This window comes from Diceros bicornis, chromosome 7 (genome assembly GCF_020826845.1).
Source record: "Diceros bicornis minor isolate mBicDic1 chromosome 7, mDicBic1.mat.cur, whole genome shotgun sequence".
Taxonomy (NCBI): domain Eukaryota; kingdom Metazoa; phylum Chordata; class Mammalia; order Perissodactyla; family Rhinocerotidae; genus Diceros; species Diceros bicornis.
Window position 1 is genome coordinate 31,870,660 of NC_080746.1, and position 26,537 is coordinate 31,897,196.

The 26,537-nt window shown below is 32.9% G+C and overlaps 1 protein-coding gene across 1 annotated transcript in view; it reads right to left on the reverse strand.

Moving 5' to 3' along the window:
• DYNC2H1 (dynein cytoplasmic 2 heavy chain 1) overlaps positions 1-26,537 on the reverse strand; it is a 292,655-nt gene that overhangs the window by 175,036 nt on the left and 91,082 nt on the right. Inside the window, exons 55-65 of the mRNA XM_058545326.1 lie at positions 25,257-25,394; positions 20,340-20,453; positions 19,563-19,723; positions 18,271-18,394; positions 17,337-17,458; positions 15,062-15,148; positions 11,538-11,664; positions 9,871-10,012; positions 9,173-9,282; positions 2,660-2,758; positions 1,178-1,301 (exon numbers count right to left, since the gene is read on the reverse strand). Coding sequence (XP_058401309.1) covers positions 1,178-1,301; positions 2,660-2,758; positions 9,173-9,282; positions 9,871-10,012; positions 11,538-11,664; positions 15,062-15,148; positions 17,337-17,458; positions 18,271-18,394; positions 19,563-19,723; positions 20,340-20,453; positions 25,257-25,394 — 1,348 coding nt within the window. The remainder of the gene's footprint in view (positions 1-1,177; positions 1,302-2,659; positions 2,759-9,172; positions 9,283-9,870; positions 10,013-11,537; positions 11,665-15,061; positions 15,149-17,336; positions 17,459-18,270; positions 18,395-19,562; positions 19,724-20,339; positions 20,454-25,256; positions 25,395-26,537) is intronic.

Consider the following 26,537-nt stretch of genomic DNA (forward strand, 5'->3'; position numbering starts at 1 on the left):
CTCCATAAGATAGCATAGCAAGAGCTAGCTCAACAGATCTGAGTTAGCACCAATAAAGAACAGACTGAGACCAGAAACTACACTCTGGAAGGTAACTCCAAGTGACAAAGGCAAAGGTCCTGCTACTAGAGTTCTTTTCACAACATATCAACCACTGCCAGGCCAAGCATACCGATTTGTGGCATAATAGGTGATCAACAAATAGTGCGTGCTTTGCTATTTCTCTGCTTTGCGCCAGTAACTCCAATTTTCTATATAAACCTTGTAGTGCTAGCAATGTGTATGGTGTAAGTATGTGTACGTATATGTGTATAAGTACATGTCTATGTATGTATACATATATACTTTGCATGACAAGCTTTTGGAGTTTAAAGCATTACTTTCTATTCGTCTAAGTCTGGGTTAGACTTTGCAGAAAAGAGGTAACGTGGCAGTCCTGAGACTGCTATCTTTAGAAAGTCCTGCTTGCAAGGTAGGCCCATAACTGGCATCTGGGAATTTGGATTTTGGGAGGATTCTCACCATTCCCAGATCACATAAGAGTGGTTCACTGTGCTTAAACTGTTTGCACAAACAATGTGGTTTATGCAGAACATCTGCTTCCCTTTGGGGAGTCTGCAATTTTGCTATGTGCTAGGCAGAATGTGCTTACATAATCAGCCCCCACTGAAAATTCTGGGCTCTGAATCTCTAATAAGCTTCCTTGGTAGACATTTCACACGTGTTGTCAAAACTCAGTCTTGGGGGAACGAAGCACATCCTGTGTCACATCTGTGTCCGATGGAAGAAGACTCTTGGAAGCTTGCATCTGGTTTCTTGACTCCTGACTTCACCCTACGTGCCTTTTCTCTTTGCTGACTGCTTTCTATCCTTTCCCTGCAATAAATCTTAGCCATGAGTGTGAATATGTTGAGTCCTATGAGTCTTCCTAGTAAAACGTTGTACCTGGAAGCGGTCTTGGAGACCGCAGACACAGTGTCTCTTCTATAAAGGCACTTTAAGAATTTGTTTACTTGCTATTACTACTAGACTCTCATGACATTACCATCATCCACCCAAAAAAGTTTCTATTTCCTCACATTCAGCGGCAAGACAAAAAAAGGCAAAGTTAGCTATGAAGTCAATTACTTTGGAAATTTCAAAAATACTTACTTTCTGGAAATTATCAAATATTTACCTTGAGCAACCAGATCTCGTCTCAGTATTGGATAAAGAACAGGTTCTACACCATCCATCTCTTGTATAATAAGGGTTTTCCCAAAACGTACCGCCAACTCAAGAGTTGTGATGAAGTTACTATCCTAAGAGAATAAAAAAGAATACATATTAATTCCTTTATTACCTTAATATTTACAAAGGTCCTTACAAATAATGAGTCAAGATGTTAACAGGAATAACATGAATATTTTAAAATTTAATACGTATGTCAATAATGTATGTCAAATTATTCATGATTGCTTTTTTAGTTATAAGTACTTCGTGATGAATCATTTTAGTTGAATAAATTTCCTACATAATTTAAATAGACAGACAAGAAAAATAAGAAGTTTCACATTAACAATAAAAAAAACCTTTTAATCTTCTACTATAATTTCAAATTGATGCAGAAACAAATTTTCAAATTCTATATGCAATAAGTTATCACCCAAATATAAATAAGAACTATGTTGGTTATGTTCAAAATCAAACATTGAACAGAAGAAGAAAGGCAAGATGATACATTCTAGTAAACTTTTCTTGGTGTGATAGGTCTAGTCACTGTGAAAAGAACCTTTAGACAAATTTCTATAATGATGCAAGAATATTGAGGCTTTCTGGCTAGGAAAAGAGTAGTTTTAAACATCACTCTAGGCCTCCAACTGTGGTTAAGAAAAAATTAAATATTTGGAGTAATAATTATCAAGATCTCCTACTGTAAACCATAAGTGACATTAAAGTATTTTATGTATTATCTAATTTACAATTATTCTTATACACAAATGAGGTAAATACTCCCAATTTATAAGTGAAGTACGTTTTAAAGAGGTAATTTTTCAAGCACCTGAAGAGTATCCATGAAAATTAATCATACATTAGGCCTCAAAAAAAAAAATCCGACCCCAAACATTTCTCAGCAAGATAAATATGACAGTGAGAAGTCACTACCCAAAAGACTATGATTACATTTACCTGACCAATATATCAAATCTTGAGACACATCAACGATGCTCATTGGTGAGTTATAGGAATAGCAAATTGTAAGAGGCACTGAGAGAAACTACAAGTATGCTAAAAGTCCAGGAGGCTTTCTCCAACCTAAGTTAGTAACTCTTACTTCTATAGGATCCTATACCTGTGTCTTTAATCATACTTTAGTATAAATGCTTATTTAATTGTCTCTCTAACTTACTAGACAGAAACTGTGACTACTTTGCTCACTATTAAGTTCCCAGGGCTTAGATTAATGCCAAGCACATAGAAGGAATCAAACAAATATTCGTATCCCCTTTTTACAAATGGGAAAATTGAAGCTAAGAGAGCTACATTTCTTTCCCCAGGTCCCACACCAGGTAAGTTATAGACTCAGATTTGAATCTATGTTTTCTGATTACAGACCCACAGCTCTTTGCACCATAAGGTGCCACTACTAGTTGGTATCTAAACTGTAAGTAATACATACCTGTTGGTTAATAACTTCCAAATGTGAGTCTTTCAAATGTGTCTTTAACCATTCTGTAGCTTGGGAAGAAGGGTCTATAAGAAATGGGCAAACTCGACTCTAGTTCAAAAAAAAAAAAGATTATACACTTTCATCCAATGGAAAAATGGAAATAATTTCCTAAAAATTATGAATCAATTACTGGGTGAGTTTTTCTCTCAGGTTTTGGAGAAAATAAATATACAACCATAACAAGGAAATAAAGGTGCAGTTTTTAACTGCACCAGAGGCCACAATAATAAATTTTACAATGATCAGGAATTAATATTAAGTAATTACTTACCCACAGTTCAGTAAGTATACTCCTATTTACTGCATAGTAATATAGAAAATGTATATTAATAATATATTAAGCAAGAGCCCTAGTCCCAATCTTATGCCATTTGTACCTCTCTTTTTGGCTCTTAAAATATACAATCAAGTTACTCCCTCAATATATATATTCTATGGTTAAAAATAAACCACAAAAGCCTTAGAAAAGAAGTATGAACTAATCATAAAAGTTTTGCTGAAATAATGATCAATATAATTCTTTATATTTAAGACCTTAATTCTTATAAAGCCATACATAGTTAATATTACAAAAGGAGTGCCCTAGAAGAGAAAATTACATAAGTTACAGTTTAAGATCTAATGAACCAGGAACTAAATTCATTACAGAAGACCCTGCACTAATTAAACTCTGAAACAAATAGAAAGTCAGAAACCAGTGAAAATTCCCTATACACATAACGCCACTTAGCAGATAAAAGGAAGCCAATTATGTATATTTATATATAAAAATGAAAAATTTAAATATATGTAAATATATCAATAAATGATATGATAAATTTAAAAGTCATCTAATAATCGTTACGTAGTAAATCAGATGTAAATAACGACGACTGACCTAATTCTTCTAAAATTTTCACATTTATTTGAAAACTGTAAAGCAGTTGTATGCTATAACTCACAAAAGTCAAAGTAAAATGAAGACTTAGAACTGAGGTATATCTAATAAGAACATAGATGTTATTTCAGTGACATACCAAGAAGGAGGTGGATGTGGGGACCATCTGCCCCAGGGACCAACAGCATTTTATCAGCAACATTGTTTAAAATTGCCAGCACGTGGTGATAGTAAAGAGCTGACTGATTTGAAACAGCTTTATCATTGTTTTAAAATTCTCTCCAATGTACCCCCTTTTTGCTTGCACTCAGAATACACTACTCACTCCCCCACCACAGCTCCCCCAGTGTCACATTACTGTATGATCTTCCCCCAGCATCTATTTCTAGAGGTTTCACTTACTGCTCCATCAGAGAAAAGTGCTAGTCCTAGCAAAATGAGGTGGTTGGTAAACAGCCTCTTAAGTATTACTAACTCCTACACCTAGGTTTTAGATCTACTTTTATGCTAGCATTCAATAGCAAACATTTCGCAAGTCTACTAGATTTTGCTTAACCATGAAAATAATTATTTTCAATTTTAAAAGAAGTTCTTACCCATGATTTCAAACCAATGATCTGATGCAGTTAAAAAAAGAGAAGATGATGTTTCAAAAAATCATGTTTTTAGCAAAGAAAATACGCTTAAAATTTTCAAAGAGTACTTTATAAGTTTGTATTCATTCTTATTCACACTTCTCCAGAGAGACTCAGACAAAATCTCTAAGGTATATTCTAGGTTTTTGTTCCAAGATTAAATGTACTTAAATTCTACATTTAACAAATTATAACAGATCCTAAAATGTTGAACTTTCATTCATTCATGTGTTCATTCATCTACCATGTTGAATAACTACTACAGTAAGACATTGTAAGAGATACAGAAATTAATAAGATACATTCCCTTACCCTCAAATGAGTTTACATCCAATAAAAGGGAAAAAAATGAAAATTCTATAACTAAAGAGTACACAAGATTCTACAGGTGGATCACAGATGTTGTCAGAGGAAGATGCCAGGAAGCAATTCAAGTCAAACTAAGGCAAGAAAGATAAATCGGACTTAGCGTGACAGAGAAGTGAACTAGCATTTCAGGCAAGACAACAGCATGATGGAGAGAGGAATACAAAGCCTGCAAGCATCTGGAAAACTAACAGTAGTTTGGCATAGTTGGAGTAAAAAAGTGTAGGCAAAGATGATGCAAATAAAATGGCAGTAGTAATAGAGGTCTTCCTGATCATGAACAGCTTCTTATGCCATGTTTATAGATAAAGAAATTTTTATATTTCAGGCAATGGAAAGTGACTGAAATATTTAATCTAGGGACTATCATGATCCGATTAACATTTTAGAAATATCACTCCAACAGTAGTAAAGGAAGTGATACTGGGGTCATAGGACAAACTGCTATAGTAATGTATTTATTCAGGTACAAAATGAGGAAAGACTAAAGGAATCCACTGGCAGTGGACATGGTTAGAACAGGATAAAATCATAACATATTTGAGAAATAGATTTGACAAGACTCACTGAATAACAAACTGAATGTAAAATTAAAGAGACATAGGGGCCAGCCCCACAGTGTAGTCATTAAGTTCCACACACTCTGCATCCGTGGCCCAGGTTTGTGGGTTCGGATCGCAGGTATGGACCTACACCACTTGTTAACCACGCTAGGGCAACCTACATACAAAATAGAGGAGGATTAGCACATATGTTATCTTAGAGCTAATCTTCCTCAAGCATAAAAAGAGGAAGACTGGCAACAGATGTTAGCTCAGGGCAAATCTTCCTCAACAAAAAAAAAAAATTAAAGGGACATAGTAAGAATGATGTGCAGATTTGCAGCTTGCATTACTGGGCCAAGATTGTGACATCTCTACCGGTAGGAAATAAAAGAGAAGTAGATTACAGGAAGTTAGGGAGGAAGAGAAGAGATTATTAGAGTGGATAGCTCCGTTTGCCTACCCTGCATGCCCCACTCAGTGTATTGCTGATGGGATTATCAATCATCTAGTACTGTACAAAACGACAAACAGGTGACTCAAGCTAACTAATCAGAATCCTTTTAGGGGACTGACATAAATGCCAGGGGATGTGGGGTAGGTGAAGACATATCTTTAGTCCGGGAACATAAACTCTGATAATGATGAGCCTGGAATCACCAACGGCCATCCTTAATGCAGGGTGGAGAGAATCCATCTGAGAATGAATCCATCTCTTAAAATGGAGAGAGAAAGAGTGATGTCCTGGTAACATCATTTGAATCCTGAAGCTAGTCCCAATATTTTGAACATCTCAGTTATTTAAAAGTGTAAGTTGCTTTTTTTGCTTAAATGTACTGTACTTGGCCACAGAAAGATTCTTAACTAGAAAAAAAAACCAAACAATGATTAATTTAAGGACAGAGTTTGAGCTACCTAGGAAGCTCCAGATAATTATATCTAATAGGGAGTTAGAACTACAGGCCAGGAGCTCAGCATACAGGTCAAAGGCTAGAGATACACAATATCTATTTTAACTCTTCTCTCCTTGGGGAAAAAAAAGATTGGACAGAGGATATTTTTGAAAGAGATTATTTTTAAAACATCTAGGACACTCTATAATTTTATTTTTAATAATATATATTTAATAATAAGAGTAGAAATATGTTTTATAAATAAAACTAAAGCCTATCTCTTGATTAGCTAAGGAGAATTACATTAATAGGAATAATCGAAAATAAGTAAGTTTAAACATACACAGAAACACACACACCCACATGTATGACAGGCAGTTTAACAGCACAGACTGGCTAGATGGCAGTGTTTGAATCCTGGCTCTACCACTTGCTAGTGATGTGACCTTGGACAAGGAACTTAACCTTTCTGTGCTTCAATTTCCTTATCTATAAAAGGGATAATACATGTACCTACTAGATAGGGTTGATTCAATGAGGTAAGTGTTTAAGTGCTTTACCTCTATTAATTATTAAATAGTAATACATGCCCAACATAGTAAGTAATGCATAAGTGTTGATTATAATTATTATTTGGGGTTTATTTGAAAAACTTTTCCCTATGTGATTTACCTTTATAATATCTTTAGACTAATATCAAATTAGTTTGCATTTCCTCAGCATACACTGAATGGCAGGAAAGAAAAATAATTTCAGAAATCCTGAGTGGTTTAAAGAAAACTAATTTGACACTGAAATGTCTATAAATAATAAACTAAATATTCAATACATAGCTTCACAAGAAAAATTTATAATATTGTGAAACTTTAAGAAATTTTTATAATGGTGTGAAATTTAAATTAATCATCTTTTCCACCTCCTTTTTGCATGCTTTTCCATAGTTTCTAGTAGCCTTATGCTCTCCATTATCCACTGAGTCCCACAATACTAAAAAGATCATAGAATTTATTACCCAAACCAGGACACTTTTGAGAGTAAAAGGAAAACTATTAACAATTACATCAGGACAATAGGTGTAAATCATTTCCCAAGTAATTTAGGATATATGATTTCCATGGATAAGTTCCTCCCCTGCCCCTCAAGGTCACAGGTCATATAAGCTTTTTGCTAATGTAATAAAACTAATTCTTGTTATAAGGCCAATGGTAGATAATTATTTGACTATTTCTTCTCCTAGACAATACATGCACTTCAATAGTTAGCTTAACAAAAAATCTGAGAATTTCAAGCACCTTTGTAAGACAAACAAAGGAATAATTTTGAACACAAAAGGCTTTTCTTAGTACCAATAAATGATGGAGTAACCAGAGGCCTGGAATGTGGGAAAGCCTCCACTGAGAGGGAGAATATCAGAAAAGCTCTAGATGTGATACATCTCTGAATCAAAAATACATTCTATTCATCATGCCTGGCCATTTTTTCTCAGGGAAGACGTTCCAGAAACCCAATCTGTATATATTTAGAGTTCTAACTTCACACATGTCACATGGTGATGTTAATGAGAAGATGTTAGAGGCATGTGCTACCCAATCACACCCTCACCAATAGCAGCTTATTCTAAATCTAGTCTACTTCAGAACTGAGGTGGAGTGTTGACCATAATGGTAAATTCACTTCAACAAAATAACAAATTTTTCCAACTAGTTTTTGTTTGGTCATATAAATATTTATAAGTATCTATAAGAAACTTGGCAATATTAAATGCAAAGTAAATCTAAGCTTATTTTAAAAATTAATTTCAAAAACTATTTCCTCTATATTCATCATGAAAGACAATTCAGAATACAAAAGTAAATATTTTCAATTACTACCATCAGTAAAAAATAAAAATTATTGTGATAAATATATTTTTCCCCAAGGCTTACCCCCCAGATTTCCTGTGGAATAAAAAAAGAATACTTAAACTGTGTGTTTTTTAAATCTGCAAATGATTGCTTTCTTGGATTACTGAAAAATGAAGAGGTGATTACAAAATCTTGGGGAAGAAATAACAAATATGGTAAAAAGCACATAGTTTGCTATAATGTAATGAATCTATTTACATACACATTTAGAGTTCTAGATTGGTAATTCTAGTGTGAAAAATAATGATGAAAAATATTTAAAAAATAAATTAAAAAACAAGCCCAATCAAATTAAAGAAAGGCAAAACTGTTTAATCTTTGGTCAGCAACTTGTCTAATGGTTAAGACACGAGTGTCATGAGCCAAAGTCTACCAGCTGATTAACAGGCCTCATCAAACTAAACTATCTAGGAATGAACGGGGCCCACAACACAAATCCTATGAAACTATAGCTTACATTACCTAAAGAAGAGCATTTAATGTTCATGCTTTTTTTGAGACTATAGATTTACGGAATAAGGAAATGGTGTGTGAGCAGAGAGAGGGGCTGCAGAGAGGAAAGGGAAAACTGGCGTTATAGAGTATAAGCTATTGAGATAGAAAGAAGAGAAAAAAAAATCACATTACCAAGGGGGAAAAAATTGTCTTCTAAGCTCCATAACAGAAAGATAAACCAAGTTAATGATAAAAATCAAACTTCATTCAAAGAAACGACTTTCTTGCATATATGATTTGGAATTTGGTTTTCACATTCCCTGCTAACAATACTATAATAGTTTCAAGTTTAAACAGTGACTTTTGGGAAACATAAAAATATGCATATGGTCACCTCTAACTTATAACCCACCTCTCACTTATCTCATCTTCACTTTGTATAACTTTGTTTTGCAAAACAAAATAAAATTAAAAAAAAAAAATCATGTACTCTAGGTGAAGGAATTATACAACCAAATAAATCAGGTATCCTTAAAATATTTCTATTACTATTAGGAAGTTCAATTTAGAATAGTCTGCAATCAAAATAATGCCACTGTAGTTTATACTTTTGTATTAAAATAAAAATAAATTATACTGAAAATTATAGATTTACCAACCAAATCATAGATTTTCATTAGCAAAATATTTTCACTTTTATGTAACTAAGAAAAGAATAACTACGAAAGCATAAGAAGTTGAAGAAGGTACCTCCTGGAACAAGCTTCAAAAGAAATACTTCTACTGAGAAAAATACAATTGATTAATTACCTGTAAGATAACAAGAGCATTTTCTATGGAAAGGTCATCTGATGGTAGGCCTTCACTTTTCCAAATTAACTGCTCACTTTCAGTACAAAGAAATCTCCTCAGATCAAATTCTGAAAAGTTAGAGAAATCAATAATACTTCATTACAATGCTATTATACTTGACAAAGGGAAGGGAATAAAATTATTTAAAATATACTCAAACAAAAGTCCCATGACCATCCTTAACATTCAATCCATTCTTTCCCATTTAGCACCAGAAGCTAAGAAAAAAAAAAGTTTAAAAAAATGCAAAAGAATGGAACTCAGTTAAGTTATATTTCTTCTACTAAATGAATGTTTCACAACTATGACAATTTGTGATAACCACAAAATTCACAAGGTATTTTGGAGTTCCTACATCTCACCTTATGATACGAAATTACTGTAAAAATTAAAGTAATAAAATGTTTAACTGCATTCATGCAATATCAAAAATAATTCAGTGGTCTCAGTTTCATGGAGTGATTTTAGGAATAGAGGAATCAATATAACAAAACAATTCTCAGAACATTTGTAGAATTTGGCAAATCTAAAGTAGCTATGGTATCTTTTAACTTAAGAGAAAATTTTCCTCATTTAAAAGAAGCAAAATGACAAAAATCAAAAGATGCATTTTTGGTATATTGAAATTTCAAATTCATGAATAACTAAATACAAACTTTCAAGACAAGCTGACTTGGTCCATTCTTCCAAACAGGTTTTTCTCAGATCCTCAGGAGCAGCAGAAAGATATGTAATAAACGCAGCAGCTAGTTGAGCTCTTTTAGGAAGAGTAGCTAATTCCTCTGTTATCTCTGCAACCTGGAAAAAAGAGAGAGAATGATGTATGAATATGTTCTAACATAGAAAAAAAAATGACAGCTTCATAAATTAGAGTTTTGACTGTAGAAAAAAATCATTTATTGGTTTAAAGTAGTCACCCCTGTCTTGAATACAATTGTCAAAACGTAAAAATATCAAGACTTCAGACCCTGATATTAAAAAAATGTAGGAAATCCCAAAACATTTGTAAAGATGAACATATTTTGTCATTGATAGTTCCTAATGATTCTAATGAAAGCAGAACTTTTATCCCAATCACAGTTAAATATTGTGAATTAGCATCACTTTGTAAAATATGATTAAGATACAAAGATAAAAACAAAGATAAAGCACAGAGACGCACTAGTTAAAAGCACAGTGTGGCTAAAGCATAAGCTTAAGCAGAAAGAGCAGCAACACAGAAAAAATGAAAAAAAGGATGTCAGAGTTGACTGGAGGGAGGAAGACTGTGAAAGGTTTCCCATGCCATGCAAAGGATCTTTTGTTTTAACCTGTGGTAATAATGAGCCATTGAAAGCGTTTAAACAGGGCAGTGAGTAACGTAATGAGACTCAGTTTTAGAAAGATAATTCAGCTGACAAATGAAGAAGAAACCAGATTAAGGGGTCAGATAGCAGAAAGACAAGTGAGGAGAATTAAGGCAAAAAAAAGAAAAGGATTGGCATTAAGGATAGAAGACAAATGAGGGATACTTGCAAACGAAACAAAGAAGAGTCTAAGACAACCATGTTTTTAGTTTTGACGCCTAGAAGAAAGATGCCTTATGAAAGAGAGGAAATATGAGAGATTTGGGATGAGAAAAACACGTAATTTAGACATGTTGTGCTTGAGTTCCTGAGACAGTTAAATGCAAAAATCTAAAGTGTAGTTGGAAATACGAATTTAAAACTCAGCAGTCTAGAAATATAGCTCTGGTTAGCATCATAGTATAGGTGATATTCTTAAGACTGGATGAGATAATCTGAGAATAGTTGCAGAGAAAGGAGCCAAGGAAGGGAATACTAAGGGCAATCAAACATTATTGGATGAGCAGATGAGGAGAATCCAGTGGAGGGTTATAGGGGCATCTAACTGGTTAAAGAAAAAAAACAAACAAAAAACCAAGAGACAATACTTTAACCAAGTCAAAATAACAGAGTATTTCAAGAAGAAATAAATGCCTAACAATGTCAAATCCTAAGATTCCTGTCCTAGTAAAGTTAAATTCAAAAAATCTCTAAAGAGTACTAAATTTTCCATTAACTCATTTTCGTCCCTACCCTTCCCCTCAGTAACACAGATAACTAAGAGAGGAATAGGTTGCTTTATCTAAAATTCTTATGAAGACATTTTGCTTAAAGATTAATTCACATAATGGCCATTAATATTTAGATCATTTATCTTAAGCCAGCTAAAAGTTAATGGATATTTCTCTCTTTTTTATTTTTTTTAACAAATACATTACATTATAGATTTCCTTTGTTTTAAAGGAAGCCTCTTCATGACTTCTCCCTCCCAAACAAACCTGTGCATTCCATCTCTTGTGTTCTCTATCGAGCTGATTAATTAAGACTTCTGCAGCTTTAATTGTTTCTTGGGCTTTGCTTACTTCAGCTTCAAGTTTGGCAGCTTCTGAAGTCCTGCTCTGAAATCTGTGAAAACAAAATTTAATCAAAGGCAAAGAGATTTAACAGAGATTTGATTAAATTATCCTTAGGTAGTAAAGTGACCTTTTATATGAGAATTTAATCAATGATAATACTGATAATATTTGTGTCCAAAATATCATTAATAGAACAGACACATATACTGGCACATATTTAAAGTGCAGCCTTCTCACAGGGCCTTGATACTCTACCACATTATGTACAAACTTCTCCTTAGGACATTCAAGGCCTTGTCATAAGAGATCCAATCTACCTTTTCAGTTTTATTTCATTCAATTCCAGTCCAGATATGTCAACATCTGAAGAATTTTATATTCTCAGAAAATGCCCTATCCTTTATCTGCTGTGCCCTTCTTCAGGATGTTCCATTTGCCTATATCTTCCAGCCTCCTTCCTTATCCCTACCTCACTCCTCACTCTAACGCCCTCAAACATCTACCTATCAAAAATATAAACAAAATTTGAAAACTCACCTCAAATACCCAGTCCATTATATATATTCCATCCCTATACGCCCATTTGCCAAAGTTTATAACTTTTGTTTTAAATCATTTTCCTTAAAAAATACTTGTGGCCCAGCCCTAGTAGCCTAGTGGTTAAGTCTGGCACACTCCAACGTTGGTGGCCCAGGTTCAGTTCCTAGGCATGGACATACACCCTTTGTCAGTGGTCATGCTGTGGTGGTTGCTCACATACAAAATAGAGGAATATTGGCAACGGATTTTAGCTCAAGGTGAATCTTCCTCAGCAAAAAAAAATATACATATACTTGTACAAATTTATTATGTTATTAAATAGAATAGTAATATTTCACAGGATTACTTAGTCCTTCAACAAATGTGTAAATGCCTACAAGATGCCCAGGATTATGCTATGCATCAAGTGCGTGCACACACACACACACACACACACAATAGCATGTCATTTAATTCTCAGAACAACAGTTCAAAATAAGTAATATAATCCTCATTTTACAAATATGGAAACTTAGATCCAAAAAGATTATTGCACAGGTCTCACCAATAATCAGTAGAGATTCTAAAATTCATATACAGGTGTGTCCGATATTAAGTTCCATGCACTTGACAGTACATTTTATTGCCTCTCTAAGTGTCCTATTCCTTCCTCCCCTAGACATAAAACTCTAGAACTGAGTTGTCCAATATGGTAGCCACTAGCCACATATGGCTATTTAAATTTAAATTAGTTAAAATGAAATAAAATTTAAAATTCAATTTCTCAATCTTCTCACCCACATTTCAAGTGCTCAGGAGCGACATATCACTAGTGGCTATCATAGTGGATAGCGTAGATCATAGAACATTTCCATCATCTCATAAAGTTCCATTGGACAGCACTGCTCTAGATCCAGAAACAGAGACTACAACTTCATTCACCTCAACAATTCATACCACACCTTATACATGGTTTTGAAATAAATATTTGCTGAATTAAATTGACTTGTATATTTCTGTACAAATTATGTTAAAAATAGCAAATGTCTCCTTAACTCTGTCAAATTAGAATCTAAAAATCAATAGACTATGCTTGTTGTTCAACTCTCCTATTCTTTGTAAATACACAAGAAAATAAGATTGTCATTTACAACCTAGCATCAATTAAATCTTAATTAAGGATCATGATAAGTAACTGCAGGTTAACCAGCATTAATTCATCCTTGATAATGACTCCAAAATGGAAAATGTCATTCTGTTTTACTTAAAATTAAAAGTTAATTCTGAAGGTTTTCATAATAATCCTTTCAAACTATTGATAGCATGGTGTAGTGATTAAGAACAGGAACTTTATGAAGTTAGACAAATCTAGGATCTCATGCTAGCGTAGTCATTTACTAGCTGCTCAACTTAGGCAAATAAACGTTTCTAATTTTCAGCTTTCCACTCTGCAAAATAGAAGATGTAAAGTGCCCAACGCAATACCTGACACATGCAAATGACTAATAAATGGAATTGAAACATTGCTACCATATGCTAAATAGTCAACAAAAATTTGACAATCAGTTGAATATTGTGTACTGATTCTGACCATATGACAATGGAAAGACTACACCGTTTTCGTTATACTTCTGTAATTATACCTGGAAGAAAATGATGTGATTTCTTTCCTATATCTCTAACATAAAAAATATTCAGGAATATTGACAATAATGGATTTATGGGTTTGAGGTTTTCTTGTTGGTTTGTTTTTTTCTCTATAAGTAAATATATACAAATATAAATAGAGATAATTGTTTCCTGACTATATGGAGAAAAAAATTCACAGTTTTTATTTGATAAATTTCTTTCTTGGCATAACAATTTGTATTTCTTCCATAAGAAAAAAAGGAAATGTAACACACCACTTGAAATAAAAAATACGTGTTTATAGAAAAATTTTAGTCTCATAAAACTGAAAGCAAATGATAACATATACTATATTTAATCACATATTCTCCAGTTTTCCAACCTTGACAATTTTTAAAGGAAAATGCTCCCACATTTATAATAACTGTCACACCAATATTTTCTATCCTATAATAAATAGCAATCATAGGAACGCAGAGGTACATGAAAGGTTTTAAGATTAATAATATTCGTAAATGGTCCTTAAATTTGAATATAATATTTGCATGAAGGAATATTTTTTTCAACACAAAACAGTACAAAGTTAAAAGGACAGAATTCTTTTAACATGATCAAGTACCCTCAGGAAGATTATAGAATAGGTGGTCCTATAGTATCATCTGAAATAAAGGAGTCTAAAATCTTAAAGTCAGGGCCGGCCCCATAGCCTAAAGGTTAAGTTCGGTGTGCTCTGCTTTGGTGGCCCAGGTTCACAGATTCAGATCCCAGTTGTGGACCTACACCACTCACTGGCAGCCACGCTGTGGTGGCAACCCACATACAAAATATAGGAAGATCGGCACAGATATTAGCTCAAGGAGAATCTTCCTCAAGCAAAAAGAAGATTGGTAACAGATGTTTGCTCACGGAAATCTTCCTCAGCAAAAAAAATTAATTAATTAATTAAAAAATAAAATAAAGTCAAAATAATAAAGAAATTAGAATACCAAATGTAAACAGTCTCAGCATTAACTCATTACATTGAATTCATCTTTACATTTAATTACATTAATTCCTCAATTTTCCAATGCTTGGGAATATATATAGTGATAGCTATACAAATGGAGATTTAAAATATTTTTGTTCTTACCAGAAAAAAATTTTTAAAGGAAAATTTTCTACATTATTTTACAGCCTTCCCCATTGTGGAGTGATAAATCACAAAAATAAGTGAAAATAGTGATTATAACCAAGATATTCAAAATTAAAAAATCAGTTAAGGTATGTTTTCAATATCCAAAAGACATTTTAAAACTTACTTCTCTTTGAGTTCTGAAACTTTTTGACCAACAGAATTAAGAAGCTCCTCTAGTTTCCTTTTTCTGTCTTCAGTTTTCTTCAAATTTCTAAAATATAATTCAATTTTATAAAAGTCATTCTATTTTAGATATCAACAAAAAGCAGGGACACCATCTTAAAATGTAATCTGGCAGTAAATAAATGACAATGAAGACTGTTAATAATTCAGTAGTTATAATACCTTTACTTACAATTTGATTTGAAAAGCTATGCTAAAATTAAAAGTATTCACTGACCTAACCATACCACTTTCAGGACTCTATTTTTAAAAACATTTGTGCATGTAGATTTCTGGATAAAAATGGTGGAGCAAACATATTCATTTATCTTTGATCCCTTCTAAAACCCTACCAAAATAAAACCAAAGGAATAAAGAAGATATACATGCACAAGGATAAACAGAATGAAAGAGAAAAGGAGTAATTTTAATAAAATTTGAAAGGTGATAACCGACATACCAGAATGTAAAACGCCATAAGTTAAATGACTGCAGGAAGAGAAGCCAAAAGAAACATTTCAAAATGCTCAGGAAATGTAGACAACAGGTACCTCTGAAGATAATAATAGAAGTAAATACAGAGGATTGTTCAATAGTCAATATTATAAAGAGTTTGACCTCAGATTCCCTCTTCCACTGACAGCAGACTATCCTCTTAACACATCCCTGGAGTCAAGCTTATATCCCTCACCCACCCCCATCTACCCTCACCCACACTCTAGGCAGAAGCTATGGGGATTCTTCTAGAGAAATGACTGACCTCCTCCCCTGTAAAATACCCACAAATATTGAGAGGTTGCCATCAAATAGCCGGTCACTGTGCACTGCACAAATCAACTGGAGGGTTTGTCAAAACACGGACTTAAGGCCTCATTCCCAGCACAACTGATTCACTAAGTCTCGATGGAGCTCAAAAATGTGCACTTTTAACAAGTTCCCCGGTGATGCTGATGCTGCTGGTTTAGGGACCACTGCAGTAAAATAAGGCCTTCAAAATTGTGAGATTAAACTATTTCTAGCCTAGTATTCTAAACCCAGCCCAATTACTGATCACATATAATGGTATAAATATAGATAATTTTAGACATGCAAGATCTCAAGATATTTTTCATCCCATATACCCTTTCTTAGGAAGCTAGTGTGGAGGATGCTTTCTAGAAAAATGAAGGACTAAACTAAGGAAGAAAGACAGGGATCCATAATAAAAGAATACAATTAGAAAAGAGACAAAGGTAATCTCCACAATAATGGTGAAGCAAAATCTCAAGATAATAGCTGTAAACTGCAGGCCTAGGGAAGAACTAATCCACATCCGAAGGAGGCCAAAAGGCTCTAGGAGGGATAATGCTAAGAAAAAACAAATAGAACACACACATTCCGAATATGTTTTAGGGTCTGACAAAAAGACTGTGGATAAATATGTGATATGTAAATAGAAAAAAATGATCAATTGAAAAAAATAAAGCAATTATTAATATTAAGAATAACAAAAAGGTATATAAGAAAGTATACTCATAAAACATGATATGTCTCAGCTGTGAAAAATATTTATGTAGTTAAAGTAATATAAACATTTGATATGATTTAACACAAAAATTTCATATAATTATATTGAGAAAATTAAGAAGATTAGGCAGCTAAAAATCTCCTTGTCCAGAATGAGAACAGATAATGTCAAAAACTGAACAATCAAGAAGATAATACACCTCTTAGCCTACATATAGAACAAATGAAATTAAAATACAATGCTGACTTAACAACAGTAATAACAGCAAACTGAAATTTTAAGCTCCAAAAGTAAATGGTTAAAATTTCCCCCTACCTGCCCAGATAATGTTTTAGAAAATACATACTAAACATTTCCTGGAACTTAGAAGGAGAAAACAAATATAAAAGCCCTCAATTTCCAAAACCTACTTTTGGTACTTTAATATTATTCCTTTACAAAACTTTAGATCTTTCCGAAAGCACTTCTACCAACGCATCCTTCCAATAACATAATAATGGTAAGAAAAAAAAAAATGAGTTGGTTCTGTTATCTGTCTCCTTCTAATTGCTTTTTCTTCTTTTGGTCTATTTAATATTTAATTTGTATTTAATTGACTCATTTTATATGCTTTAACATTGTGAGGTGTCTTTTTAGATATAGACAAGAAATAAATCCTAACATAATTAAGCCATAAAATTGATGAAAATAAATAAAGGTTAGAATTGTTTATATTTTATATTTCACTTACAATTCTAATCCTGCCTGTTCAGTTTCCAAAGGCTGAATTCGTTCCAAGACGTGGGAATACTGCACATTTGCTTTAACCCAGGCAGCCAAAGGAGCAGCAGCAGTGCTGGCACGCTTAGCATTCTGGAAAAATCCATCAGAAGTTATCCAGCAATCTAACTTAATTTCAGATAAAAGCAAAGTTAATTCTAGTATTCTTTACTTAAGTACTTATTTAATAATTTATCTCCCAAAATGAAGTTTTGGGTTTATAGCTAAAATAAGGTGAATTGCTATTTTGATTAAGATACTCTCTACTTTGTTCTTCAAAATAAATATTTTTGAACCACACACAATCTTTAATATAATGATATTTTATTGACATAAGTACGCAGTCACATTTCTAATGAATATACATCTGTCCACAACAATGTTCAAGCATCAGTTCTTTCTCTTCTATACACGGGCTACATCTTTATTACAGAAAAGCAACTTTGTGTCAAAGAAGATCTACATAACATTTTGAATAAGGGATCCAAAAAAATACCAGAATCATGGAATTTAAACTATTCACTGAAATTAGACGCAAGTATTCTAACACAGATTCTGTTATATTATGACAAGTATACAGTAAGAAAGAAAAGCATACCAGGCAAGTTGGAAGTTAAGAAATGATAAACTGGGAACTCACCATTGGATAGCCAATAGTAAGATTCAAAAACCCCTTAAGATAATAAATCTGCACCCCCTGCCCCCAACAAATCTGGATTCTAGTTTAGGTACCTAATTCTGCTGGTGAATGCTTCCTACCTATAATAACTTCAGCTTATTTTTTTTTTTTAACTTTTAGTTTTTAGGCAATCTAAACAATCAATAACGAAAAGTCATCCCATTTTAACAAGCAGAATATTATATAGTATAGAAAGGGAATTTATGGCATAATTGTTAAAAATTACCTTTGGGTCAAAAGATCCTTTATTTTTAAAAAGAAGTTCTTCAACACTCTCTCTTATTTCCCTTGGAATATTTCGTGCATCAAAGGTTGCTATATCCTCTCTCACACCTCTTTTGGCAAGGAAACTAAAATTAAAGCATATAACTTCAAATGAGGCTAAATAAAATTTGCTATTTCTGCCAAAAATATCAATTTAACAAATAGTGTATGCAATACTTTCGATCTATTAGTTAACAAAAAAATAGGATACTAAAGTATGTAAGTTTCTAATGTACTATCCATCATTTTTTATAGACAACAAGGAGGAACTCCAAAACGATGCACAACAGTTTTTCTAATGTTCTGTGAATACCCAGGAGCAGTGAAATGAAGGAATTCCAATTCTACCCACATCCCCTTATGTGAACTACTGGGTACTCACATGTTCTAAGCTATGCAAGACAATTTTCTGACACTTTTCTAAGAAAGTTATTTAAAGTACTCCCTCAACTTAAATCTCTTCTCCCATCTCCAAATAGAAAAAGGACTTTACTATTAACCTAAATCCTAAAATGGAATTGAATATCAGCATTAACTACAATACCATTGCTATATTGTGAAATCTGAGGCTGTATGGTTGCATATTTAGTTAATACTCAGCCTTTTCTCTTCTAGTGTACATCTCTCTAGTATTATTTATGGGGCTTGCTCTTTCTCTGTCTCTGCCAAGACTACAAGACTCTGAGAATAATGACTATATTTTCCTCATCGGTAAATCACAGTAAACATAATGCTCTGTACCATGGGAGGACCAAAAAAATGAGGATATTTAGATGCTCTTAAAGATTTTAAGGCATTCTTTTCTCCTCTTTTGACACTTCTTTTTTTTTTTTTTGGTGAGAAAGATCAGCCCTGAGCTAACATCCATGCCAATCCTCCTCTTTTTCTGCTGAGGAAGACTGGCCCTGAGCTAACATCCACGCCCATCTTCCTCCACTTTATATGGGACGCCGACACAGCATGGCCTGACAAGCAGTGCATTGGTGCGCGCCGGGGATCTGAAACTGGGCTGCCAGCAGCGGAGTGCGCACACTTAACTGCTACGCCAGGGGGTCGGCCCCTCTTTTGACACTTCTAACCACCACTTTTGGAGAAAGGAAAATACAGATCTTGATATATGACTGCATAGGATATCTTGAAATATCAGGGCAAAGTGTGTAACCAGGCAATTAGTCAAAGTTTAGTTTCAGAAGCAATATGAGAAATATTTTAAAATATGAAATAATAACATTTTTCACAAATTCAAAAACTTACCTTTTCATGCTCACCCAGGATGTATCAAAGATACCCATCAATCTTAAAACTCCTTCAAGAATGTCTCTGATTACATCAGGTGGCATACGCAATGAGCGAATTTCTGAAAGAGATTCCGGCTTAATGTTTCCAACTGCTAGTTTAGCTTCGTTGACCAGAGGCTAAAAGACAAAAAGGGGCACATTTTTACTTTCAAAAAATATAATTGAAAAAAAAAAAAAATATATATATATTTGAAAAAATCATTAACTCTTTACAAATTATTGAATATTTGTCATTTTATTAAAAATGACTCTAGTCACTAATATCCTTTCTTTTCAAATATCAAAATGCTTTAAAACACACAAAGTACAAAACGTTCAAGTTAAGAAAGTAAGAGTTCTTGCCACCATAACTGCGACAGTCAACTTGGAAAATCTAATTTGTTTTGAGACAATGTGCCGTTTTCAAGAGGCTCTGTATATTGTAAAACTAGTTGGCTAATTCTTGAGAAAAAGAGCCTAAGAGTTTGTCTTAATTTACCTATGATACATTTTTTTCTTCTACAGTCAAAATAACATAATTCATGGAAAACAAAGATTATTTTTAATTCTCATCAGTTAATTTGCTTCTCCTGGCATATTTTCCTTCCTGCTTCTATTTATAAACAATATTCTGGTTGAAAGCGACATTTAATCATATTATTAGAAAATAACGAGGAAATAATGCTTAAATTCATATAGACAATTGGTAGTCAAAAATGTAAAGGCCTTACAATGTTTTCTTTTTTTAACTTACCTGTACTTCTTTTAATTCATCATCAATTTTACTTTTTCTTTCTTCAATTTTAATGGCTTCTTCTGCTATTTTGTGCTTTAGTCTTTCAAGTTCTGTCTTTTGCTCACTAGCGTCCTATAGGAATATTTAAATGGCATTTCAATCACTTGTAATGTACTCAATATTTAAAAGCATGATACCAAAAATATGTTATTTTAAAATGATATTTTCTATGAAATGCTTTTCTACTGTTAATTGACATGAGACTCTAAAATGCCTGGGAAACCAAAGATATAATTTACTCTATATTTACTATCAGCAAGTTTCTATGCTTTATTTGTTTTATTTTTTTCTAAATAGCAAAGCAGTAAATGTTTATTATATAAAAATCATACAAGTCAGTAATGCATAATTTAGAAAGTGATCATATTACACATTTAACACTTACAACAAACAACCCAGAGAGGTTAGTACTGTTATGTTCATTTCATAAACAAGAAAATTAAAAATAAATTCTGTTATAACTCTAATAATAGAGACTAATAATTGTTAGAGACTACAGTATATTAGAAGTTTGTGTTTCTATACTTTATTTTAGATAAAAATTAACTGAAATCATGACACAATAATATGATGGCAAACATATGAACAAAAATTAGTAAAGATTCAAAGAACACTAAAGTATATATCAATAACATGAACTCTTTGCTTATAAATGCAAAAATCAAGGGTCCTACATATGTAAAAAGCGCTTGAATATTATGAATGTTTATATTTGGTTTATTTATACTAATTGAAAAACCAAAGAGGAAATTTGTCAAGAAACCTTTCAAGAGTCCTTACAACAGTGTTTCTCAACCATATTAGAATCATTCAGGGAGCTTAAAAACTTAATGGCTTGTGCACTATTGCCAAATATTTGATATACTTAATGTGAGTGTAGCTAGGGCACAGAAATTTTAAAGACATCTTAGGTGGTTCCAATCTATAGCCAAAATTGAGAATCACTGAACGAATCAACTTTTCCTTATATCTCACTCTGACCTTCGGGTACCTTATAAACCAGCTCAACTGGAATTTCCCATATTCCACAAGCATTTCTACCTTTTTATCTCTACTATCACTCCTCAATCAGGAAAGTTATTTTCTCCATCTCCACTCATCAAAATCTTCCTTAAAGGCCCCGCTTATGTGTTCCTTCTTTTATTAACTTGCTATTCCAATTGGAAGTTAAGCCTATTCTGCATTCTTATAGCATTTAGTTTGTACTTTCCTTATGTCACAAACCCAGAGCTGCAAGCTTTAGAAGTCGCATGGTTTGTATGTAAGCTGTCTCAACAGATTGTACCTTTTTTACAAAATAACATAAATGTCTGCTATTTATAATTAAGAAAAATTATTAACTTATAATTTGAGATGTAGAGTTATTCTTCTGAGTCTCTGCTAGGCAACACAATTAGCTATGGTCTTAGAAAAATCTCTTCTCAGAACAACCTAGAGAAAGAACAGCACAGTAGTCAACGTATATTACTAATGTTCACTAGTTGGAGAGTACACAGGCACTCACAGTGCTGAATATTTCCTTTGGTAAATATACAATCATCAACAGTATTATCCTTTATGTAACTTTCAACTTTTTTTCATATTTCAAACTACTCTTCAAAGGTAAAAAGTTTTTGACAAATATTTTTTAACAATAAAAATGGCTGGCTGCTTTAAATAAATATGCATATTAATTTGGTTCCAAAATGCCTTGAGAAAAAAATTATGCTAAAGTTTTACAGTATGAAAATTACATTTGATTTTCTGATATATCACTTACCAGGTCAGGTACTCAATAAAATTATCCTGGAAACACTGAATGTGTACATAACCATGAATTATCTGGAAATGTTACTGCTTTTGAAAATTTCCCATATGCCAATAGATTTATTTTGACATATCAGGTGAAATCTTCTTTTGATTATGTCATTCAAACCAGTCTGGACAACCCTCTTATGAAGCTCACAATACATAAGTCCCCTTCCTACTCAGATTTCCAATGAAGATGACCAGACGTAAAAGGCAAGTTTCTTTTGTGAATAAGTGAGAATAAAGTAACCAAGCAAGAAAAAATAAATAATAAAATACATTTGAGAAAAATAAAATTTCATAAAATATCCTCTGAGAGCTAAGTGGAGATACTGCAACAATGAAACAAACAACAAAAAAGACACTGCCAAAAAGAAATATTTAGAGGTTAAAAAAATCTCCTGAGAAATAATATGAAAACAGAAATGAAAAACTCAATAGGAGAACTAGAAAATAAAGTCGAGGAAATTTTGAAGAAAGTACAGCAAAAAGAGAAGAAAAAAAGGTAAGAAAATTAGAGAACCAGACCAGGAAGTCCAAAGTCCAAATAATAAGAATTCTAAAAAGTGAGAACAAAGAAATAGAGGGAAAGGAATTATCAACAGAATAATTGAAGGAAATTTCCCAGAACTGAAGGAGATAAGTTTTCAGGTGGCAAGAACTCACAGTGAATGAAAATAAACCTAAACCAAGGCAGATCATAACTTTCAGAACAATGAAAACAAAGAACTAAAAGATTTCAAGAGAGGGAAAAAAACAGGTTATCTCAAAAGGATCAGGAATTAAAATAGTTTTTGAGTGTTTTAATCACAATGACAGAAGCTAGAAGAAAATGAAACAATTCCATCAATGTCCTGAAGAAAATATATTCCAACCTAGAAAACTATTCCCAGCACCAAATAATCAACCAAGGACAGAGCAGAAGGTTCATATACGTGTGATCTCAAAGTTTATCTCCCACATATAAGCTTTCTCAAGAAGCTTTCGGGGATAGACTCCACAGAAATAAGGGAGTAGACCAGATGATGATGAAGAATGATCTCAGGATAGCAGCTGTGACCAGGCAAAGAGGCATCCAGTTCAGAATGAAACAAGTTGGAAGGCTCTATGAGAGGATGCTTTAGGCGGTTGAAGAAAATTACAGAATAGCTGATGTTTTTTGAAGTCTCGAAAGAATATTAAGAAAAAAATTTTAAATATGCAGTTCATAGAGTCATACCACTCCCCTTCCTGACTAACAGAAGACTGGAGAAAAGGTTACTTTTCAGAGAAGCTCTGGATGGGATTACCAGGCACAGCTAAGGACTAAGATGAGGCCTCATACTGAAAACAAGGGGATTACTTTCTTGATAACTAATGATGTTGAGCATCTTTTCATCTATTTACTGGCCTTCTATATGTATTCTTTTCATGGAAGATATGTTCAAATCTCTTGCCCATTTTGAAACTGGATTGTTTGTTTTATTATTATTGAGTTGTAATAGTTTCTATATATTCTGGATACAAGTCATTTATCAGATATATATGTTTTGTAAATAATTTCTCCAGTCTGTGACTTGTCTTTTCATTTTCTTCAGAATTTATTTCAAAGGGCAGAAGTTTTTAATTTTGATGAAATCCAATTTATCAATTTTTTCTTCTATTTTAGTATGACATCTAAGAAATCTTTGCCTCATTCAACATCATAAAGATTTTCTCCTTTGTTTTCTTCCAAAGTTTTATAAGTTTATGCTGTACACTTAGATCTATGATCCATATCAAGTTAACTTCATATAAGTTGTAAGGTAAAGGTCTCTACATGGACATCCAAACATTCCAGCACCATTTTTTTAAAGGACTATCCTTTCTCCATTTAATTGGCATTTTTGTATAAAATCAATTGGCCATGTATGTGTAAGTCTATTTCTGGACTCCATAGTGTTCCATGATCTATATGTCTATCACTACACCAATATCACACTGCCTTGATTACTGTAGCTTTACAGTAAGGCTTTAAATCATAAGCCCTCCAACTTTATTATTTTTAAGACTTTTTGCACCATTTACTTTTATTGTGATATATAAATACTAGTCTCATAAATATTGAAGTTAATTTAAATAAAAGAGGCATTAGACTTAAAGTAAGGTTAAAGTCACCAACATGGAGATGGGGAAACATATTTGATACATAATCAAGGAGGTAAAATTAACAGAATTTAACGATTCACTAGATATAAGGATTGAGGGAGCAAAAGTCTAATATAAGTTATAAGTTCTGTATTGAATAATTAGCTATATTGTAGTACTATAACCTGAGGAAAGGAATGCAGAGGAGGAAAATTATGAATTCAGTTTTGAATGTGTTTCAAATTGCAATGCTCGTGAGACTTCCAAGAAGACATGTCTAACAGATTATTGGATATTTGAGTCTGAAGCTCGGAAGAGGGATGAGGGTTGAAGGCCGAAAATGATGCATTTGGTGTTCGTCAGTATGTAGTTGTTAGCAAAAAGTAAGGTAATGGGCAAGAGCATCCTGTGAGGGCATGCAGACATAAAAGACTACCTGGGCAAAGAAAGAACTGGGAGAACTCTCCTTTGAAAGGGTTCAACAAAAGAAAGGCAATGGCAAAACGGGAATATAATAAAAATATAAAAATATCATGAAAGTAAAAATAGAATGAACAAAGACTTATTTTGTAAATCTTGAGAATATTAAAGGCAGGGAAAAGCCTTGAAGCCTGAGGGAGATAATTTTAAGAAACATAAAAGGAAATATCAACTTAACTAGCAGAGGGTAAACAAACAAAATCACTTAAGAGACAAATCTATACCAATTCAAAATGTTTATATTTTTATATTTATAGGGTTTAGATAAATTAGTATATGGTGAATGGAGGAGAATATAGTTATGATTTTAAAACAATATGTGCAAATACCACTCTCTACCACAAAATCTCAAGTACATAATACCCATCAGGCTGACTCAGCACAGACAAGCAATATTTTTTTTAATTTACATAAATAAAAATGTTATTTCTCACACTGATTAACAGTCACGCATAAATGTCTCCCTATTGCTTGTAGTTTTGTGCTCACTCTTAACCTTACCTGCATTGACACTGTGATCTCTTGAAGGGCAGCATCTGCTTCATCTTGCTTAGTTTTAAGTAATACACTTTGTTCTCCAGCTTTTCTGTTCAGTTCATCTACAAGAGCTTTAGCTTCGTTTAGTTTAGATACACCAGCCTACATCAATAAAATATTGATTGGTAATATTACAAAAAAAGGAATTTTGTACACATATAGTAAATAAAGCCTATAAGAAAGAATCAGGCAAAAATGTAAATATGTGCATATAAGACATTTGCAAGTGGACTTAGGTTTTTTTCTTATTGCTAATTATAGTGACTTATTCAACTATATACCCATGAAGATGTAGTAAAAGACTCCACAGATGCTTAAAAGAAAAACAGATTTTAAAGCATCACACTAAAGCTGAACAGATCAACACACATACTTGATAGTTTAAACACTGGAGTTTTTACCCATTGCATTGGATGGGAGAGAAAATAGAAAACAAGAAAAAAACTCAGTGAACCTTTTCCATTCTTTAGTCTCACTGAGTAGGTAAAAGGACTCAAGGGCCACACTTTTTATATTGGACATGATTTGGTGTTGTCTGCCAAGTACCTTTTTATAAGAGACTGCCTCACATATGGTTCTGATGGGCTATCATTCAAAATGCCTTACTTATTCTTTGGATGGTTATTTGACCCTGGACTGGTAATTATGGTGCCCCATCCCACTGCCCATGAATAATCTAAGGAATGGACATGAAAAATATTCCATCTCTTCTACAATGAGTTGGGTTTTTGTCATTTAACAAATCAGAAGATTTGGAGAGATAGTAATGGCAAAAAGGAATGTAACCAATATTTACTGAGCACCCAACATAGAGGACAGCCATCATGCCGGTTCTTTACATACATATTTTATCTAATACACTCATACACAACTACCACTTCCTCAATTAAGCTGCAACTCAGCAAGTTTAAGTAATTTACCCACAGCACCATAAAGAACTAAATCATGAAATTAACCCTCCCAAAGCCTGTACTGTTAGTGGCTTAATATAAACAAAAACGAATCAACAGAAAGAAGAATAAAGATAACTTTGCCAATTAAGATGGATCCTAGTTTATTACACCAACAAAGAGAAGCTAGAACTTTGGAGAGGAAAGGTTCTCTGAAAACTTATGAGGATGGCATTTTAATGCCACTTTTAAGTTTAAGCTCTCTAATTAGAGAAATATAGAAAGAAAACTGTTCAGAATGTACTAAGTGAAATGACATGGATAAGAAAATTACTTCATAAAATTTAATTTTAAA